This window comes from Vombatus ursinus, unplaced genomic scaffold (genome assembly GCF_900497805.2).
Source record: "Vombatus ursinus unplaced genomic scaffold, bare-nosed wombat genome assembly UNPS02014785.1, whole genome shotgun sequence".
NCBI lineage: Eukaryota > Metazoa > Chordata > Mammalia > Diprotodontia > Vombatidae > Vombatus > Vombatus ursinus.
The window spans coordinates 1920273-1940146 of NW_020954563.1; the positions used below are offsets into that span (position 1 = coordinate 1920273).

Below are 19874 nucleotides of genomic sequence, written 5' to 3' on the forward strand. Positions count from 1 at the left end.
CAGAACAACTGTTCTGTCTAAAGGACCAAATATATGGGATATTTTTCCCATTTTAGTTTGCCATTTAGCTCTTTTTTTCTTTCTTTCTAAGGTGACAATGGATCTTCTAACTTAAAAAACTGTTTATTGAGAAGAAATTGAACATCTCAGACTGAAATGAGTTTTGCAGTTAGATGAAGCTTTGGATAGAAAATTATAATGATGATAAACATTTATGTAGTGCTTTGTGGTTTATAAATGGATATGGCAGCTGTAAGTGATGAGACTTGCTCTGAGCTCAGACCCAGCCCTTTAGTTTATCACTATGTTCTGTTTGTAAGAAAAGTGGGTCATTACAGGCAGTCTCTGACATCAGTTGGGGAAAGCTAATTTTCTGAGAACAAGGATGATTTTTCTGGGTTAAGCTTCATTATAGACCAGCAGGATCTTTAATTAAATTGTGTGCAAAACATCCAGACTAAATCCAATTTTATTTTGAAAATTTATGATTATTTTGCATAAGAAGCTGTGCTGCCCATAAAACATGGACAATGATTTCCTGAGTCCTGGAACTTGATGGGCTCAGTTGGAGACCCCTTAGCTTGACTTTACTATCAGAATCTGTCCCTCACCCCTGCCTATAACTGATGAGCTGGAGAGAAAACGGCAAAGAGCCACAGCACACAGTAATTTCTCCTTTTCTTTCCTTTCCTTTCCTCTCCTTTCCCTTTTTTGTTCTTGCTTTTCCTTCTCTTTGTGTCCCTTTCCTTCTCTTTCTCTCTTTCTTTTTTTCTTCCTTCCTTCCTTCCCCTCCCTCCCTCCCGTCTTCCTTCTCTCTCTCCCTCCCTCCTTCCCTCCTTCCTTCTTTCATTCCTTCATTCCTTCTTTCCTTCCTTCCTTCCCTTCCTCCCACCCTGGAAGTTCACTCTACTCCTGTATCCTCCTAACCTAGAAAGCTCACTGTGACCCAGCCTTCTCACCCCAGAAGTACATTTTGCCCCTGCAGCCCCTTCAGCCCCTTTCTCAGTTTGATCAATTCTTCCCCGAACCTCCATTTCAAGGAAAGTGTCCAAGTCAGCTACATCTTCATTTTCTTCTGGGCTCCTCTTCTAACTCTCCACACGCTATTTCCCCCTTCTTTCCTCCCCCCCACCCCCACTTTTTTGTTATTTTCCCCCTTCAGAATTGGCCTTGAGAGCAGACTTTCTTTCTGATTGTATTTGTATTCCCCATGCTTAGCACAGTGCCTGGTACACAGTAAGTGCTTAATAAATGGTTACTGTTGATTTCCTTCCTTTCTCTCCCTCTTTTGGTCCCTACCTCTGTCTTTCTCTCCCTCTGTTCCTTCCTTCCTTCCATTCATTCATTCATTTCCTTTTTTCCTTTCCTTTTCTTCTTTCCATCCTTTTCCTTCCTTCCCTTCCTTTCTGACTTTCTTTTGGGAAAGAATATGGCCTCAGATAGAAACTCTGTATGGTACCATTTACCATTAAGGATACTTCAAGAACCAGTGATTTAATCAATGTGAGTATGTCCTCTACCACTAACTCCCACCACTTAGTTGTTGGTTTAATGAGTTGCTATAGCTGAGACATTCCTCACCTTAGTGGACAACTTTCTGGTGATGAACTTCTTTCTTTGACCTGGCCTATACTCAAAGTCTTTCCAGTTTGGTAGGATCTATCAGGGCTTAACTTAGCTAAGACCATCTTAAAGAACTCCAGGTCACTTCCATGCCCATGTGAGTCATCAGAGAATGTCAGTGGAGGCTCTGATTTGAAACCTTTAATAAAATAGCATTAGTTTCTATTTTGGGTACCTAGGGCCTTCAGATGCCTAGCAATTTTCCCTTGATACACATCCATTAGGGTTGTTCCATAATGCTTATTTCTTAAAAATGATGAAGGGTTGACAAGGGAAGGATCAGATGAGAACCTGAAATTCTGGGGTGAGGAGGGAGGGAGATAAATACGTTCGAACAAGAGCAGGGGAATTCAGTTTGTCTTAATAGATATCTGTAGTACACGTAGGGGAGGCAACATGATGGAGTAAAAAGAGTACTGGATTTGGAGTCAGAGGACCTGGGTTCAAATCCCAATTCTGACACTGTGTGACCTTTTGACAAATCCCTTCCCTCTCTGAACCTTAGTTTCTTTGTGTATGGAATGTGGCAGTTGGACAAAATGATCCCTAAAGTCCTTTCTGGTTCTATAGCTTATGATCCTGTGACCTTCAAACTTAGTACATACTCATACCTCTTTGTCCCTTCTCAAAGAGGCAAGGGACTACCCTTGGGGCAAAGTTCCATGATGCCAAGGCTCTGGGTGGTACTTCTTGGATTGGTTCTACAATGGCTACACTACATTGGCTACACTACTTTTGAAGAGGATATTAGTCTATTCTGTCATTTTTTTAATGAGAATGTGACCATTCTTCTAATTTTACTACCATATTTGTTTTGAGATTTTAGTGAATCTCCTTTTTAAAATATTTTGGTAATGTGTTTTTTTAAATAATATAATCATTTCTAATGATTCCCTCTTTTCCCCTGGTATTTCCTTCACTTATGACAATGAAAAACAGTTAAGCAAAACTATCTAATGCAGCATATTTGTCTGACAGAGTATGAAACATTTTGTATCCATAGTCCACCACTTCTCTATTAAGAAGAAGGAGGTATGTTTCAATTTCTGTCATTTGGAACCAGTGCAGATTTTTGCTTTTGTCCTGAGCTATTTTCTCTTTTATGTGTTCTCATACTGTATTATTATAATCATTAGTCTCCTGACCCTTTCTTTGTGTGAACTTTTTTCTTTTTTTAATTAATAAATTTATTTATTTTTAGTTTTCAACATTTACTTCCACAAGATTTTGAGTTCCAAATTTTCACGCCATCTCGCCACTCCCCCCACCCCAAGATGGCATGCATTCTGAATACCCCTTCCCCTAGACTGCTTTCCCTGATATCTCTCCCCCCTTCTCTTATCCCCTTCCCCTTCTATTTTCCTGTAGGGCAGGGTAGATTTCTGTACCCCATTTCCTGTATTTCTTATTTGTGTGAACTTCTTTCTTGACCAGACCTATACTCAAAGTCTTTCCAGCTTGGTAGGACCTACCAGATCAGGTAGGATCATCAGTTCATACAAGCTTCCTCATGTTTCTTTGAATTTCTCATAATTAGTGCTCCTCAGAAAAAAGTAATATTTCATTATATTCATTTAGAATGGTTTGTTTAGCCTGTACCCAATCAATGGGTATCTGCTTTTGGTACTACGGAAAAGTGTTGCTATCCTGGTATACATATATATTTACATACATACACACACACCCATACACAATCTTCCTTCCTATCATAGACCCTCTTGGTTATATATTCAGTAGTGCTTCCTCAGAATCATAGGGTATAAACAACATAGTAACTTTGCTTACATAGTTACAAACTGCATTAATATGCCTGGGTTGATGAAGCCCTTCCAACATTCTATTCTAATCATTGAGTATTTGCATCATTTGTCATCCTTGCCAATTTGATGAGAGTCTATTTTGATTTGCAATTCTCTTAGTGATTTGGAACATTTTTTCCATGTTTGTTGATAGAACTTATTTTGCCTTTTGAAAACTCTTTATATTCTTTAAAATAAAACTTTTACTTTTATTAATTTATGTCAATTTCCTATATGTTATAGGTCAGACTATCAAAAACCTTGGTATAACTTTTTTCTCAATAGTTTTTCTTAGTTTAGCTGCCCTGATTTTGTTTGTGCAAAAGCTTTAAAATTTTATATCATTGAAATTGTCTGTTTTCTCTTTTATAACTTCCTTTCTTCATTTTCTGATTATGATTCTTCTCACAACATGACTTTAGGATTTAGATCACTTACACCAGGTACCACAATAAGCTCCAACTGGAGAAGATGCTGGCTTAAACCTATTTTCTGCCTAACTGCTTTCCAGTTTTCCCAGAACTTCAATAAGGGCTCCCTCCTCCAGTAGTTTGTTCTTGGGTCTATCAGACACTGAGCTCCCATGTTTGTTTGCTTCTCAGACTTGCTCATCTAGTCAGTTGCATTAAATTACTATTCTATTTTTTAACCAGTATGAAATAGTTTTAATCATTAGAGCTTTATGATATAATTTGAGAACTGGGCTACTGGTATTAATTAGACATTCTCTGGTTCACCTCTATTAATTTTGTTCTCATTTTGCCTAGTTCTATGAATAATTTCTTGGTAGTTTGCGTGGTGTAACACTGTTTTAATTTTTAGAGACTATTGAATAAAATGTAAATAGGTTTAAGCTAGAGTGTATGGAGAGATGGTGATTAGACACGAAGGAAAAATTATTGGTCATCATGAGGATAAAATCTGTGAAGGAGTGACTAAGGATGGTTGTGGCACCTCTGACCTTGAAGGGAAAGAAAAGGCACCATTGGTCCTGGATTGTTTAGACATTCATTTGCCTTTAGTCAGGGGCCAATGGCCTCTTAAGGTCCTCTATAACTCTGGCAGCTGTGGTACATTATGCTTGGTTTAAGTGTAACTTCCATAAATCATGCATTGAGCCCATCTGAACATCATAAGTAAAGTATTTACTGAGTGTTAAATATTTCTGAAATGCTAATCTAGCCACCTCATTCTACATAGGAAGAAACTAAGGCATGTTAACCCCTCTGCTAGATGTTCTGGGATGCCCAGGAGGACTTTGATCAATACTAAAAGTTCATTGTGTTTAGTCCTTAGATGAAAACATCCAGCAAGAATATATATTTCAAACCAAGTTTTACCCATGGCAATTGTGCTCTTGTGATGGTATCTGTAAGGGTGAATATCTGTCTCTGAGAATTATAAAATGAAGGTTTGAATGGGGCTTCAAAGGTTGTCTAACCTGGCACCCTCTCAAACCACAAGTATCCCCTCTATCCAACATTCCTGACAAGTAGCTATTTGGTGTGATCCCACATACTTTGGTTGACAAGGAACTCATTACCATAAAGATCTGTCTGTTTGTCTGGTATTATCTGTGTGAGTAGGACCCTATCTGCTGTCCCTCTTGCCTCTGGAATCATGGTAATGTGTTTACTGCATCTAGTGCTTTCCATTTATTGACAGAGGGCGAGGCGGAAGCCCAGTGGCTGCAGGACACAGGCCTGGCTGACCTCATTGGGACCCCTACGCCAGACAGCGATAACAGAGTGCTCCTGTCCACGCTCACAAAGACCCAGGCGGCTGCTGTGCAACGGAGACTAGACACATACACGCGCTCAATGCGTAAGAAAAGCAAGCCACCAGTGAGGGACGTCAGAGACATCTTTGGCACTTTTGATTCTGGGGTCAGTTAAATCTTGTCTTCTCTGATCTTTGGTCCTCTTTTCACTCCCCTCCCCCTCTTGCCTCATTCCCAGAACTCCTGCTGACAGTAGCAGCTTTCTCCCAAATATTTTCCACAAACAAAATTAATCCTTGACACTCTGGTGACTATGAAACTCATATACACATAAGGTCATACAGTAGGAGGTCAGATTTTCAACTGACCGGGTGTTATATCTGCCTTAGTAAGAAAAGGAACATCAAGTCTCTAAGGCAAATTCAATTTAATTCAACAAACATTTACTAAGTCCCTACTACGTACATTATACTAGTTTCCAGGACTACCATGTGGTGTCATGGAAAGTGTGGTTGCATAGGGAGTCAGAAGATCTTGGTACAAAACTTGTCTCTAAACTACCTGTACTACCTTGGGCATGGGCAGCTAGGTGGCACAGTAGATAGAGCGCTGGGCTTAGAATTAGGAAGACTCATCTTCCTGAGTTCAAATCCAGCCTCAGACACTTACTAGCTGTGTGATCCTGAGTAAGTCACCTAATCCTGTTTGCCTTACTTTCCTTATCTATAAAAATGAGCTGGCGAAGGAAATGTCAAACCCCTCCAGTATCTTTGCCGAGACCCCAAAATAAGATCATGAGGAATCTGACATGGCTGAAATGACCAAACAACTAGACTTTTTTTTTTTTTTTTGGCTAGGCAATGGGGTTAAGTGACTTGCCCAGGGTCACATACCTAGTAAGTATCAAGTGTCTGAGGCTGGATTTGAGCTCAGGTCCTCCTGACTCCAGGGCCAGTGCTGTATCCACTCTGCCATCTAGCTGCCCCCAAACAACTAGACTTAACACTTAAATTCTCTTGGCCTCAGTTTCCCCTCCTGTAAAATGACAGGGTTGGACTGGATGACCTCTGTGTCCCCTTCTTGCTTAGAGCAAGAAGTTTCTTATCCTAGGACAAAGGTCAAAATCCTTGTTCCTGATCACCAGGAGTTTATCTAATATAAGGATTTTCGGATCACAGATTTAGAGTTATAAAAGACTTCAGAGCCCATCGAGTACAACCCCCTCATTTTACAGGGAAGGATACTGAGGTCCAGAGAGTTTAAGTGACTTGCACATCCATGGTTGCAGAGCTGGGATTCAAACCGACATTCTCTTAGTCGAAATCTATCGCTCTTTTCACTGTACCATGCTGGTGTTAAGTAGCTCCTCTAAATCCATGTCAGGCTTCTTCTAGCACTTTTGCTGGCTCTAATCAATAAAATATCATTCAGAAGTCCCTGCTTCCATCACCACTTTAGAGAATAAAAATAATAGCAACTCAACATTTTAGGGTGCTTAAAGCTTTATAAAGTGCTTGCCTTAAAATAACTCTGAGATTGGCAGTATGATATTATCTCCATTTGTAGATGAGGGAACTGAGGTCCTCAGAGAGGGAAAATAACCTGTCTAAGGTCACACAACTAAAGCATAGCCGAGCCAAGATTCACAAAGCCAACTCCTATGACTCCAAGGCTGCATCCTTGAGTCAGAGAAAGACCCTTGTCTCCAGATAATGGCACCTGAAGCATCCTTGCCTGCTGAGGGGTAAAGGACATTAGAAAAATGAACAGCAGCCAACTGTTCAGTAATAGAACAATTCCTCAGTGAGGCATGCCTGTACTTTTTAACTTGAGAAACACTTTTGCCTGGTGGCTACATGTTTTAAAGAAAATACAGTTACTGGAGTTAAGCTTTTCAACATTTTTTCTTGTGATATTACAATCACTCCTTTCCCTGCTCTCTTCAATTCCATTCTTTTGTCCCTCTCATTCTTTGTAGTCACCTCTCCTCCTAGTTCATTGAGAAGACTGAGGCCATTAAATGGGAGTTCCTCTAAGCTCTCTCCTTTATGTGGCAAAAAAAAAAAAATCTCTTGATCTCTCTCACTTGGGGGAAGAAGTAACCCTCTTACTTTCTAAGGAGCACCGTCTGCTCTCTGGGATTCAGTTACTGCATCTATGAAAATGTCTCCCAAAGCTCTCTCCCGGCAGCCCTGAATGCTTCTATGAGATCCCATTCCCCAGTTCCACCTGTCTACGTAGCATCTCCAGCAGAATGTCCCACTGATCCCTCAAAATCTGTGGGATATCAGAGACATCTATGGGTCCCAAACTGAATTCATCATCTTCTTCCTAAAACCTTCTCCTTCCCCTAACTTCCCAGGGTCACACAGTTAGGAAGTGTCTGAGACCAGAATCAAACTCAGGTCTTCTTGACCCCAGGCCCAGGGCTCTAAACATCACGCCACTTAGCTGCTAAGAAGGATTATCCTTATCCTCAGTGTGAGGTTCAAAGATGATAAATGGATGTAAACACACTTTGCAAACCTTAAAACACTATGTAAATGTTAGTTATCATCAGCAGGCTGACTCTTATTTCATTTATTCCTTTAAAGTTATATTGATGTGCTTTATTTATATCATAGTCATTTTTGAATCTAATTCCCTTGTCTCCTGTTCCATCTCCCCACTCCCCCAGGCCTTCACAGCAGCCTTCCTTGTAACAAAAAAAACCCCAAACAAACAGTGAAGTGAAACCAAGTGACATACTATGTCTGACAAGAAAACATGAGCAATGTCTCCTACCCATTTAAGTTCCTATATTTGGGGGCAAGAAATCTCTCCTTGAGGGATTATCTAGTTAACATTATGCAAAGACTTATGTCTAGGTAATATTTTTTTCTGTAAATAATATCTTATTTTTTCCAATTACATGTAAAGATAGTTTTGAACATTCATTTTTTATTATGATTTCGAGTTCCAAATTTTTCTCCCTCCCTTTCCCCCTCCCCAAGATGGCAAGCAATCTGATATAGGTTATACAAGTAATATTTATTAAAAGATATTCTATGCAGCTGACTAAGACCTCAGGAGGGTTGGAGATGGAGGTGGAATGCTGCAGTCTCCCAAAATTGTGCCCAGGTTGGGATAGTAATATGGTAGCTACCTCAAAGATGGGTTTCCCAGCTTTCCCTTTCTGTACTTTCTATAATGGAAAATTTCCATTTCTGAGGTGGGTTAGGCAGTGAGTAAGGTATTATCTGTTATCTCTGTTTCCAGATCTACTCTTTGGAACCCTTGATTATGATAATTGGTTGAGGGAGATGAGAATATGGGATTGGGATATTTTCCAGTTGACTTGAGATTGGCCAACAAAGGAGTGTGGAGGATTTTATCTATGAAACCAGGTTTTATGGGACCATTTGCACATTTACCTATAAAGTTGTAAATGGGAGAACAGGAGGAGTTCTGGATTAGTTTCAGGGATAAAAGCAAAAGGAAGTGAGAAGCAACTAAAATTATATAGATAAATAAGATAGTATGTAAGATGGGCATGATCCTCCCCAGCAAGTTTTGCTTCTAATTAGCCTCATAAGTATGAGGAAGTCTTTGACTCAAGTGAATCTCAAGTAAGGATCAGAGGTCCTCTAATGGAAGTGCATATAGCTTTTTCTCTTGGGATTCTTCATATAAGAATACTAATTCTTATTCTATATGGGAAGGAGAAATAAACTTCAATACACAATGATCCTAACAAGGAAAAGGAAAAAGTCTTGAATTTGAATATCTGTCTCTACATATGACTATATGCATATACATATTCTCTGGTAAGTAATAGGCATTCATTTTGTAGTCCCCAGAGGAAGGATATTTTTTGCAGAAACACATTTCTAAGCAAACCTATTCTTACATGCATTAAAAGAGAGGTCATACATAACACAAACCAGATCCTTAGGAATGAATCACAGTAGTTGTAGTTTAAGGGCCTTTAGAACAAGAACTCTGTACATCAGATATCAGGTGCCTAAAGTACAGGTCTGACCATGTCATCCCCCTACTCCTTGCTCTCAAAAAGTTCCATTAGCTTCCTATTGCTTCTCAGAGCAAATATCAACTCCTCTCTCTGTTTGGTATTTATAGCCCTCTACAACCTGATTTCAGCCTACCTCCAGGCTTATTATTCATTATAGTTATCCCTTCCACATTGAGACTTTTCCCATCACAGTTTCGATATATCATGGGTTGGCATAAGAAATTAAATGGGAATTTTTTTGGAATTTTGTGGAAGCCACAGATGACACAGAAAAGCATAAAATATACGTATAGCATTGGATAATACCAACATATTTTATCTTGTAATATCATAATAATTCAGACTTCTGTGCTATGAAGGGAGGGCCAAAAAATTCTATGTGGATTTTCTAGATTGTAGGGGTGCTGCACCTCTAACCCCTGAGATGTGGAAGGGATACCTGTACTTCCTTTCATATATACTGTGGTCCAGTCAAATTGGCCTTCTAGAACTTCTCTCAGTCTCAATTTCCTTTTCTGCAAAATGAGAGTAATAATAGTACCTACTTCATAGAGTTATGGTAAGAGTCAAATAAGAGGACATGTAAAGCACTTTGTAAACCTTAAATGCTAACTGTAATATATCATTCCATCCCCCATCCCTCTCCCTCTACATAGACTGTTCTCTCCCCCCATGCCTGGAATTTATTTCCTCTTCACCTCTTCTACCTTTTAGAATTTCCAGCTTCCCTCAAAGTGTACCTCGTGCCTTTCCTGTGTGACACCTATCCCTGACCTGGCTATTACTATCTCTTCCCTCTTCCCTTTACCTTGCGTTTACTTATATCTGTAGAAAATACCCATTTTGTATATACTTCTATTATACATGTTGTTTTCTCCTATAGCCTATAAGCTTCTTGAAGAAAAGGACTTTCATTTTTGTCATTGTGTCCCCGGTACCTGGCACACAGTAGGTACTTACTGAATGCTTATTGATCAATATAATTTGCAACATTCTTATGTAGGAGGTGTTAGCAGAAAGAGTGGATGCTGAAGGGAAATGGACACAGCTAAAATCCAGACCTGCAGAATCCCCACCAAGTAAGAAGTGCCTTTGTTTTTTGGAAATCTAAAAGTACATCTAGGTTCCTCTCCAAGGACATTCTCTATGACAATATTTTCTAGCTATTGGTCTTTGGACCATTATCAGTCTCTGGAAGATGTTTATTAACCAAAATAAGCTTTTTTACTACCAAAAACTTTAAAAAACTAACTCTTCCTTTTCTTCCTCCTCCCTATATCCTGCTCATTCCTTCTTCTTGGCTCCCAGCCTCTGCCTCTTAAGCTGTTGAGATCTGACCAGTACCTCGGTGTCGTTTGTGAAACTGTCATTGGGTTTGGAAGCCAGCATGGAGTGGTTGGTAGACTTCTAGGCCCTTGTACTAATGTAGAAATGACCTTAAGCAAGATCGATGGGGGTCAAATTTCTTGACAAATTGGGCTGCCTGAGTTTTTGGAGTCTGAGGATATAGCCCTAAAGGTAATGAATCTTTCATCTGCATAGAGTTGGGTGCCTAATGAATGCCTGGCATTAACATGACCCAGATAAATTGTTTTCTTTTCCATATATCAGAGAATTTGAGAAATGCCAGTAACATGCACTGGGAGTCCTGGTGGACTCTGGGACCTTCCATCATAGGAAAAAAAGGCACATTGTGGTTATAAGACTTCTAGGTACAATTCAGCAAACATTTACTAAGTGTGTACTGTGATCAGAGCCGTGGGTTAGGTGCTGGGAAAGATACAAAGTTTAACTAAGTCTTGGTCCCTGTCCTCATGAATTTAGTCTAGGAATGTGCTAGTAGTACAGCTATAATGTACAATATTACCCATTGAATATATTAGGAAGGTGCAAGTAAAGTGCTGTAGGCAATCCGAAGGGGAAAGGCTATTGCCAACCAGTGGGATCAAGGAAGACTTCTTCAAAGAAGTGGAATTTGAATTGGAAAAGAATGGGAAGGAATTCAGCAGGCAAAGGGGGTGAGGGTGGGTAGGGGGATAGAAGGTCATATAAGGGATTGGGAATAGGCTGAGTAAAGACAAGAAGAGCGAGAGCACAGTGGCTATTTTGCAACCTTAGAGATATCCAGTTTGGCTGGTTTAGAGAATATATGAGATAAGGCAGGATAGGTAGGATGGCACCAAATTAAAGAAACTTTAAATGCTAGTCAAAGAAGTATGAACCTTACTCTGTAGGGGATAGGGAATCATTGAAAATTCTTTAGCAGATAAATGACATCACTAGATCTGTGCACATTTGGATTATGCGTTATTATGCATTATATGATATAATGCATTATGTGCTTTAGGAATGTGCATATAAGAATATTCTAGGTATGAAGGACAGATTGAATGGATAAGAAAGGAGAAATGGGAAAAACTTGGATGGGATCTCTATAGTTAGTTATTCTGCAGGCAAGATTAATTGGTTATGGGAACTAAGAGTTTGGCCTACGGGTCTGGGGTCCAAGGAGGGAGAAGCACATCTGTAATAGATAAACTTCTGAGCAGCTGTTCCCCTCAGAACTGTGGTCACCAACATCTACAGGACATCTGCCCTGCAACTTCTGTTGAAGAGCTCTGTTTTTGTCCCCTGGCAGTGGCAGATTATCCAGGATGTGTGGAACATCCTGGCCCAGTTCCCAGTTCTGGGAAGGAGGAAATTTTCAGCACTGATTCTGCATATTCAGAGCAAGCAGCTCTGCTGCAGAAAGGAAGACTGCCCCCAGAAGCCAAGTGGATAAGGGGCAAAGGCTCACTGCCGGTAAGGCATTGGGAACATGCTTGGATGGTTGGTTACCTGAGCCTCTTCGGGCATTTGGATTCTGGGGCATCATTGAGGGTGTGCTATTGGATTCAATTTCATAAACATTTCCTGGACATCTACAGTGAATAAGGCCCTATGGAGGATTTATAGATGAATAATGCCTGGTCCCTGCCTTCAAGGAACTTCCAGTTTTGAATGTGAGATAAGACATCTATACATAGCATTGTAAAACAAGGTTCGTTGTGATTAGGGTCGTACAAGAAGTCCAAAGTACTGAAAGGTGTACAGATTAAAGAATATTTTGTGTGTGGGGGGGTATGAACACTGTGGGAATTTGTTTTACTTGACTATACATATTGGTAATGTTTTTTTTTTTCCTTTTCAATGAATGGGGAAGGATTAGGTAGGAGAGAGAAATTGGAATGGAAAATAAATTAAATTGATTTTTAAAATTCAGTTAAAGGGATTCAGAGGAAGATGAGCAACGGATAGAAATTACTAAGAGGCAAATTTAGGCTTGATACAAGAACAACTTCCTAGCAATAAATTGGAGCTTTATAAAGTTGAATATCTGCCCTGAGAGGTTGTGGGTTTCTCCTTGGAGATTTCACAGTAGTGTCTGATTGACCATTTGTTAGGTATGTTGTAGTGGGGATTCCTTTCATATATGAGTTGGGCTAAATGCTTGCTGAGAAATATCCTAAGGAGTCAGCAAAAGATGAATAGGAAAAAAAAACTCTGAGGGAGCTTTGGCTCCACTATAAATTTCTGCCATTTAACCTGAATGAGGCCTTCAGTCAATTTTGTGACTTTCAGTTTGTGACTTCTCTGTCAAAAATCAGCCATTTGGGATTCATCCTCGACAGGATATTAATAAGGATAGTTTGGCAGTGGACACAGGGGTGGTAAAAGAATCTAGGATTTAAGCAAGAGAATTGTCAAACTACTTGGCCATAGTTCTGAGCTAAGTGGAGTGGGAGGTGAAACTGGAAATAGGCTAATATACCAAAAAACTAGGGAGACCTAGAAGGACTGGAGCTTCTTGTGAGAGCAAAGGACAGGTTCACTAAGAGTGAGAATGAGAGAAGCAGAGGGACTGAAGTTTGTAGTCAGAGAGAGTGTTTCAAAGGGCAAGTTCTAGTAGCCATCTATTATCACAGCTGCATAGGCTATCAGAGCCAAAAGGCCCTCTCATTATACAGATGACAAAACTGAGGCCCAGAGAAGAGAGAGTGGTTGATCCAAGGTTACACAGATGTTGATATCAGACCCAAGACTAGAAACTGGACATTGTGATTCCTAGACCAGTAATCTTTCTGGTCCATGTGTTACCTGAAAATGTCTGGATTTCCTGGAATTATCTGTAATTTCAGACACCTTAGTCCCTACTAAAGGTTTTGACCATAGGGAATTTTCTTCTGTTTCTTTAGAAGTTTAGAATTCCTAAGGGAAGACTTGGAGTAACAAGAATAGGAGACTTGTCACCACAAGATATGAAGAAGATCCCCACGCTGGCCCTGATTGAGCTGACGGCCCTCTGTGACATTTTGGGGCTGGACCTGAGGAGGAGCAAGGCAGGAAAATGGAAGGCAACAGGTTAACCATCCTCTAGTCCACTTAAGAGTCTTTAACTGAAATAAGGTTTGATTGAAAACAAACTCATATTCACTTGAATTTTTTTTTATTTGGGGGTAGAACGCATGGGGAATCTTAACCTCTGCAGGGGTGCTGGATAACATGTGGAAACAGGCGAATCCTAGATGAGGTTTGGAAGAGACTTTCTTTATAAGAATATTGGCCCATAGTTACTGAGAACAAAGAGTTCCAGATTCATGGGTGAGTCTATTCATCAAAAGAAGGAGACATATTTATTAAGCACCTACTGTGTGCCGAACACTGTGCTAGGCACTTTACAAATATTATCTCATTTGATCCTTGCAAACAACCCTGGGAGGTAGATACTGTTATGATCTGCATTTTATAGATGAGGAAACTGAAGCAGATAAGAGTCAAGTGATTTGCCCAGGGTCACACAGCTAGTAATTGTCTGAGGCTGGATTTGAACTCAGGCCTTCCTGACTCTAGGCCCAGCCAGAGCCGGACTCCAGGTTCTATCTGCTCTGCTATCTAACTGCTTCTAGTGCCTCATGACCAGTAACAGAGCCCAACTTTCTCCACCCCAAGTCTCCCCCACCTCCATTTGTGGGTTTGCATCAAAATTTTTGCTATGCATATTTACCCACAAGCATGTGTATGTGTGTGTGTGTGTCCTGTGGCACATACATATTTTTCTCTCACCTTCAGAGCTTCATCTCAGTAATCTTTGCCTTCTGCTGATTTGCTTGCTTGATAGACATGGAGAAGGCTAAGACTCAGTTTTTGTTGTTTCAAGCACCTGTGGGCCCATCAGTGTGCGTACTCCCACTAATACAGATCACAACCTCTCCATGTCTTGGGAGATCATTTAATAAGTTGTGGTAAACAAAAATATTATGGTCCAGTGGCCAAACTCTGGAGGTTAGTATTTCTGAATGTAGCAGATCCAATGTAGTGTGTTATAGCAGATAGAGTACTGGACTTAGAATCAGAGAGGCATGGCTTCTATATCCCACATCAGATACTTACTACTTGTGTGACCTGAGGCGAGTCACCCTCTCTAGGCCTCAGTTTTGTCATATGAAGCACAGAAGGGTTGGAGTAGGTGGCCTTTTAAGGTCCCTTCCATCTCTAAATCTCTGTGTCCCTTATATAGTAGACACTCAGTCTGTCCCTGGTCCTGTACTCAAAATCCTTTCAGCTTAGTAGGGCCTGCAAGAATTTATGTTCCATTTCGTTCACCCTGAGAATTGAGCTGAATGTCTCTGTCTCAGGGTAGCATTGGAGGAGAACATTTATGGAGATTAGCCATTCCCTTTAAAATTTGCACCTTCTGTTGGAATGGATAGTCCAATGCATGTTGATCCTGGAGAAACTAAGGAAGGAAACTCAATATTACTTAAAAAGACATGAAATCTTTTTTTGTCTCTTCTTTTTCTACAGAGAACCGGCTTTTTGGAGTTCATCTTAGTACTTTGTTGGAGACTGATCAGAAAGTTGTCCCCAACACACAAGTCCCATTGATTCTACAGGCTGTAAGTTGGCTTCAGATGTCATGTGCGTGTAACTGCAAGTCAACTTCTGGCCATCTGTCTTAAGTACACTACTGTTCCTAAACCTCTCAGACTCTGGATTATGTATAGAAACCAGCTCCTAAGTTGGAATCTTCTTAGATGGATTTTCAAAGCTCCTGTCACCTACTGTTTTACTCATTGGCTCCAACTCTTTCCTAGCTGCTGTCCTGTTTGGAGAAGAGAGGGTTAGACACTGAAGGGATCCTGAGAATATCTGGCTCCCAGACCAGAATTAAGGTAATTGGGTGTTTTTTGTTTGTTTGTTTTGTTTTTTGCTAATAATTGGAATTAGGTCTTCCAGCTTCTGTATTCACCTGTGTATATAGTAGTCTCTTTTCCTGGCATTTTAATGTGCACCTATGGCCAGTAGAAATACTCTCTTACTGACCTGTGCATTTTATGAATTGATAGGGATAATTAAACATGAATGTTTGTTGAGTGAGTAAAATGCAAATTCAGTTCATGGATATTGATATTCATGTGGGGTGGTTCTATTTAATTTCATTTGGCTTTTTAGGCACCTGCCTTGACTATCCTACCCTCTACCTTCCTTTTCCTACCCACATTTCCTCTTCCTGGTTCTCTTCTTATTTGGCACAATTTTTATCCAGTTCTCTTAAATTCCTATTAAGACTCAACTAATTTTTTCCAGCCAGCAAATACACTGACTCAGAGAGTTGAAAAGATGAAGGAAAAATCATTTATTAAACACTTCTCATATGCCAAGTACTCTGCTAAGCACTAAAGATACAAATAGAAATGCAAAACAGCCCCTGCTCTCAAAGAGCTCACATTCTAATGAGGGAAACAACAGATACAAGAGAATTCTATGGGCCCAGGCACCGGGAAAGGACAAGAAGTCTTAACAGTGTACAACAGGACATAGGGCAAGACCCCAGGGTACTTCATTAAGTCAAATTACAGTGCCCAAGGTTCTGGAGGGCATAGAAGCAGGACAGATGATAAAGCCCAGTGGACCTCTATCTCACCACAAGGGTTATAGTCTCATCCAGACTGTGTAAGTAACCATGTATTCTTCTGCCCCTTGGATAATAGATGGCCAGGAGGTTGGGGGAGGAGGAGAAGGGAAGTCAAGGGAGTAGGTGTTCCTGGTGGTGGGTCTTTTGTCATGCTCAGACTCTCAGTGGGGTAGCCAAGAGGAAGGAGCAAATGGAAGGAAAGGGAGAGAGCAATCCCACCACCCAGCTTCCCTGGATGGTTAATAGGATTTATAGCAGGATGAGATCTTCTAGGCCAGAGGCAGGTCTGTAAACTCTGACCTTAGTGTCCCTCTGCCTGTGGCCTGCTCAGCTACCCTGATGTAGGCCACCCCCATCATTTTACAAAGAAAAAAACTTAGACCTGGAGAGAGGGTAAGGAACTTCCTGGGGTCACAAAGGTAATAGGCAGAGTTCAACCCAAAAGTTTCTGACTTTGTCTAGTATTCTTCCCTACACTGTGATGCCACTTGATTGCCTAACAGAGAAATTGTGTTATCAGGAACAAGCATGTGTCCCTATGGCACTGGGGTTCTAGAAATAGTGTCAATTCCTCTTCAATTCAACATACTCTTATTGAGTACTTTCTATGTACTATGTAAGGGACTGGGGGTTACAAACACAAATCCAAATAACCCCTATTCTCAAAGAGCCATAATCCTTTTTTTTAGTCTTTCTGAAATACAGTACTTCTCTCTAGGAATTATCACCTCTTTTCCTTGAATTCCCGTGGATTACTGGGTTTACTGAGTAATTTGGATGATAAGTGTACTTCAGGTGGCTTAATTCACCCTCCCCAGGTCACCTAAATTCAGTTATAGTACCTTCCTGGCAAATAAAAATAAAGAACATATATTTTAAATTAAAATATGTTATTAGGATGAAAATAATTAGCAAAGGAATAGAGAAGATAAATTTACACACATTTCTGGAGGGATATATTCCAGTATGCTTAGTCACACACAAATGATGGCAGGGGTAGAGTGGGATAATGGGGAAGAGACCTGGGAAGCATTATCCTTTGAAAGGCTTGTGTGCCAGGGTGAGGGAATTGTTTCTCTCATGGTCAAGTTGGATAAAGATGATGCGATCCTACTTCATCTCTTTTCATCATGGTCTTTGTAGCTGGTTGGAAAACCATAGCAATGGGACTTTCTGTACTCTGTTCTGCTTGCTTGTTTCACATGGAGTTAGGCTTGTGGGTTTCCTTCTTTCATGAATGTGTTCATGACACCTTCAGCTGGTTCTGGAAATAGAAGGTGGCTAAAGTAACTTGTGTTGGAGCCATCTCCACTGAGCAGACCAAGTCTCACGACAGCATGTTGTTCTAATTTGACTCTCCGTTCAATGGCTCTGCAATTGGTTCTCTAGCTCTGGGGCTCAGAAACATGTTGGGACTCCCGAGCCCCTGGCTTATACCATTGCAGCCTCGCTGAAGTTCACCTTATTCTTCCTCTTTTATGTTCTAGTCCTGAAATAAACCTGTTCCAACAGGTGCTTAGGCACATAAATGACAGGATGTCAGGCGTGGGACTCTAATCAAGCTAATCCTTGAAGCCTAGAGCCAGAGCCTCGTGGGAAATGTTGTAATCTATATTCTGTTCAGGGGGTGGGAAGAGGTGGGGATTAGTAGAAAATATAACATGCCCACAAATAAATAAATGTGAGGTATTTTAAGTAGGCAGAAAGTACTTATAACTGGGGGCCACAGGAAAGGCTTCACAGAGGAGATAGTTGAAGAAAGGAGGATAAGGATTCCCAGAGGCAGAGTTGAAGAGACAGTAGATTCCGGGTACTGAAGATGTGCAAATGGAGTGTTGCATTCAGGGAACAGCTTGTAATCCAGTTTAGCTGGAACATGGAGTACAGGAAGGAGAATAAATATAAAATAAGGCTGGGAAGGTAGGTTGCAGCCAGATTTTTAAACTTAAGTACTAACCTGACAAGTTTGTATTTTATCTAAGAAGCAATAGGGAGCCCTTAAAGGTCTTAGAGCATGGATGTGACCTTTGCCTTAGATTATTTTGGCAGCTTTTTAAAGGATGGATAGGAGAAGGGAAAGCCTAAAAGGGGCGAGACCTAATAGCAATTAGGTGGCTATTACATAGTCCAGATGAGAGGAGATTGAGGGACAGAACTAGAAGGGTGATTGTGTGCCTAGAAAGAAGGCAAAGGATATGAGAGTTGTTGGTTCTACCTGAACCTGAGGTGTCCAGCTCATGTTCTTCTTGGTTTCAGAGTTTGGAGCAGAAGCTGGAGAGAGAGTTCTATGCAGGCCTCTTCAACTGGGATGAGGTCCATCAAAATGATGCATCAGGTTTGCTGAAGAGGTTCATCCGAGAACTGCCTGCTCCGCTGCTCACAGCTGAGTACCTGCCTGCCTTCACCATGGTACAGAGTGAGTCATCCTTGGGGTCCTGGGGTGCAGAGGGAATGTGGATGAGGGAGTGGCAAGAGCTCACGGAATTCTCCCGCTTTATAAATAAGGTTCTCCTTTCCTAAGGCACAACAGGCTGCCTCCAGGGGGCTCTCCCATTACTAGAGGTCTTTCAATACAGGGCAGCTAGATGGCCACCACTTGTCAGGGATGTTAGAGAGGAAATTCCTGCTCAGCTATTGGCTGGACTAGATCAGTAGTCCAAACTAAAATAGAAATAGTTCCCAGTAGGCTCATATTGACTTCAAAAATCACAAATTAGGGGCAGCTAGGTGGCGCAGGGGACAGGGCACTGGCCAAGGAGTCAGGAGGACCTGAGTTCAAATCCGGCCTTAGACACATAACACATACTAGCTGTGTGACCCTGGGCAAGTCACTTAACCCCAATTGCCTCACCAAAAAAAAAAAATCACAAATTAACTATCTGTGATACTGTATTTTTATTTTGTTAAACATTATCAATTACAGTTTAATCTGGTTCAGCTGAAAACCAAATAAATAAATAGATAGATAAGGTTTTCCTACCACAAAAGCGTGGAAATTAAATTCTTCAACCTCTTTTGAAAAAAGAGAATGTTCTCATCTCCCAAGGAAGAGCTGTGTATCAACTTCTTTAAATGTACTCCAGTGGAGCTCTGATCTTATTGATGTGGGTACTAATTTCAAATCCTCGATCTGCCATTTAGTATCTGGGTGCCCTTGGTTGAGTCACTGGACTTTCATGGACCTCAGTTTCCCCATCTGTAAAATAAGGAGGTTGGACTAGACTCCTAAGGTTCCTTCTGGCTCCAGGTCACACCCCATTGATTCTTTTCCATATCCGTGCATGTCTTGTTCATGCTCTCCCGAGGAGATACAGTCACCATGCCGGGAGCCTTCTGTACATTGTCTTACCATTGCAGGGACATCAGTGAAGCCAATGGACTGCTCGTCAGTTGTGCCTGATTCTTGCCATGTGGCCAGCCCATTTCTTTGCTTATATATTTGTTGCTAACATCTTTTATTCCACTCTTATTATTCTATTGTTTCCTAATTTTGTCCGTACTGAGTTGCAAACTGCTGACACATCCCACGTGCTTTGGTGATGCTCATTTTCAATTCTGTAGAAACTTTAAATGCATAGAAGATGAACCAAAAGGCAGGAACTTGCCGAGTCTTTCCGGGGGAGAGGCAACAAAAAGCTTGCTCTTTTCAGGCTGGCAGGTTCCTTTGTGTTGGAGTCTATCCTAGCTCTCAGGTAGGATGCCTGTTGGGGTGTGTGTGTGTGTGTGTGTGTGTGTGTGTGTGTGTGTGTGTGTGTGTGTGTGTGT

At 40.9% G+C, this 19874-nt stretch overlaps 1 protein-coding gene across 3 annotated transcripts in view; it reads left to right on the forward strand.

Moving 5' to 3' along the window:
* ARHGAP40 (Rho GTPase activating protein 40) overlaps positions 1–19874 on the forward strand; it is a 109329-nt gene that overhangs the window by 69007 nt on the left and 20448 nt on the right. For all 3 annotated transcript variants that reach the window (XM_027867337.1, XM_027867335.1, XM_027867336.1), the window contains exons 3-9: positions 5088–5308; positions 10158–10233; positions 11793–11956; positions 13390–13555; positions 14999–15090; positions 15289–15366; positions 18366–18525. In XM_027867337.1, coding sequence (XP_027723138.1) covers positions 5088–5308; positions 10158–10233; positions 11793–11956; positions 13390–13555; positions 14999–15090; positions 15289–15366; positions 18366–18525 — 957 coding nt within the window. The remainder of the gene's footprint in view (positions 1–5087; positions 5309–10157; positions 10234–11792; positions 11957–13389; positions 13556–14998; positions 15091–15288; positions 15367–18365; positions 18526–19874) is intronic.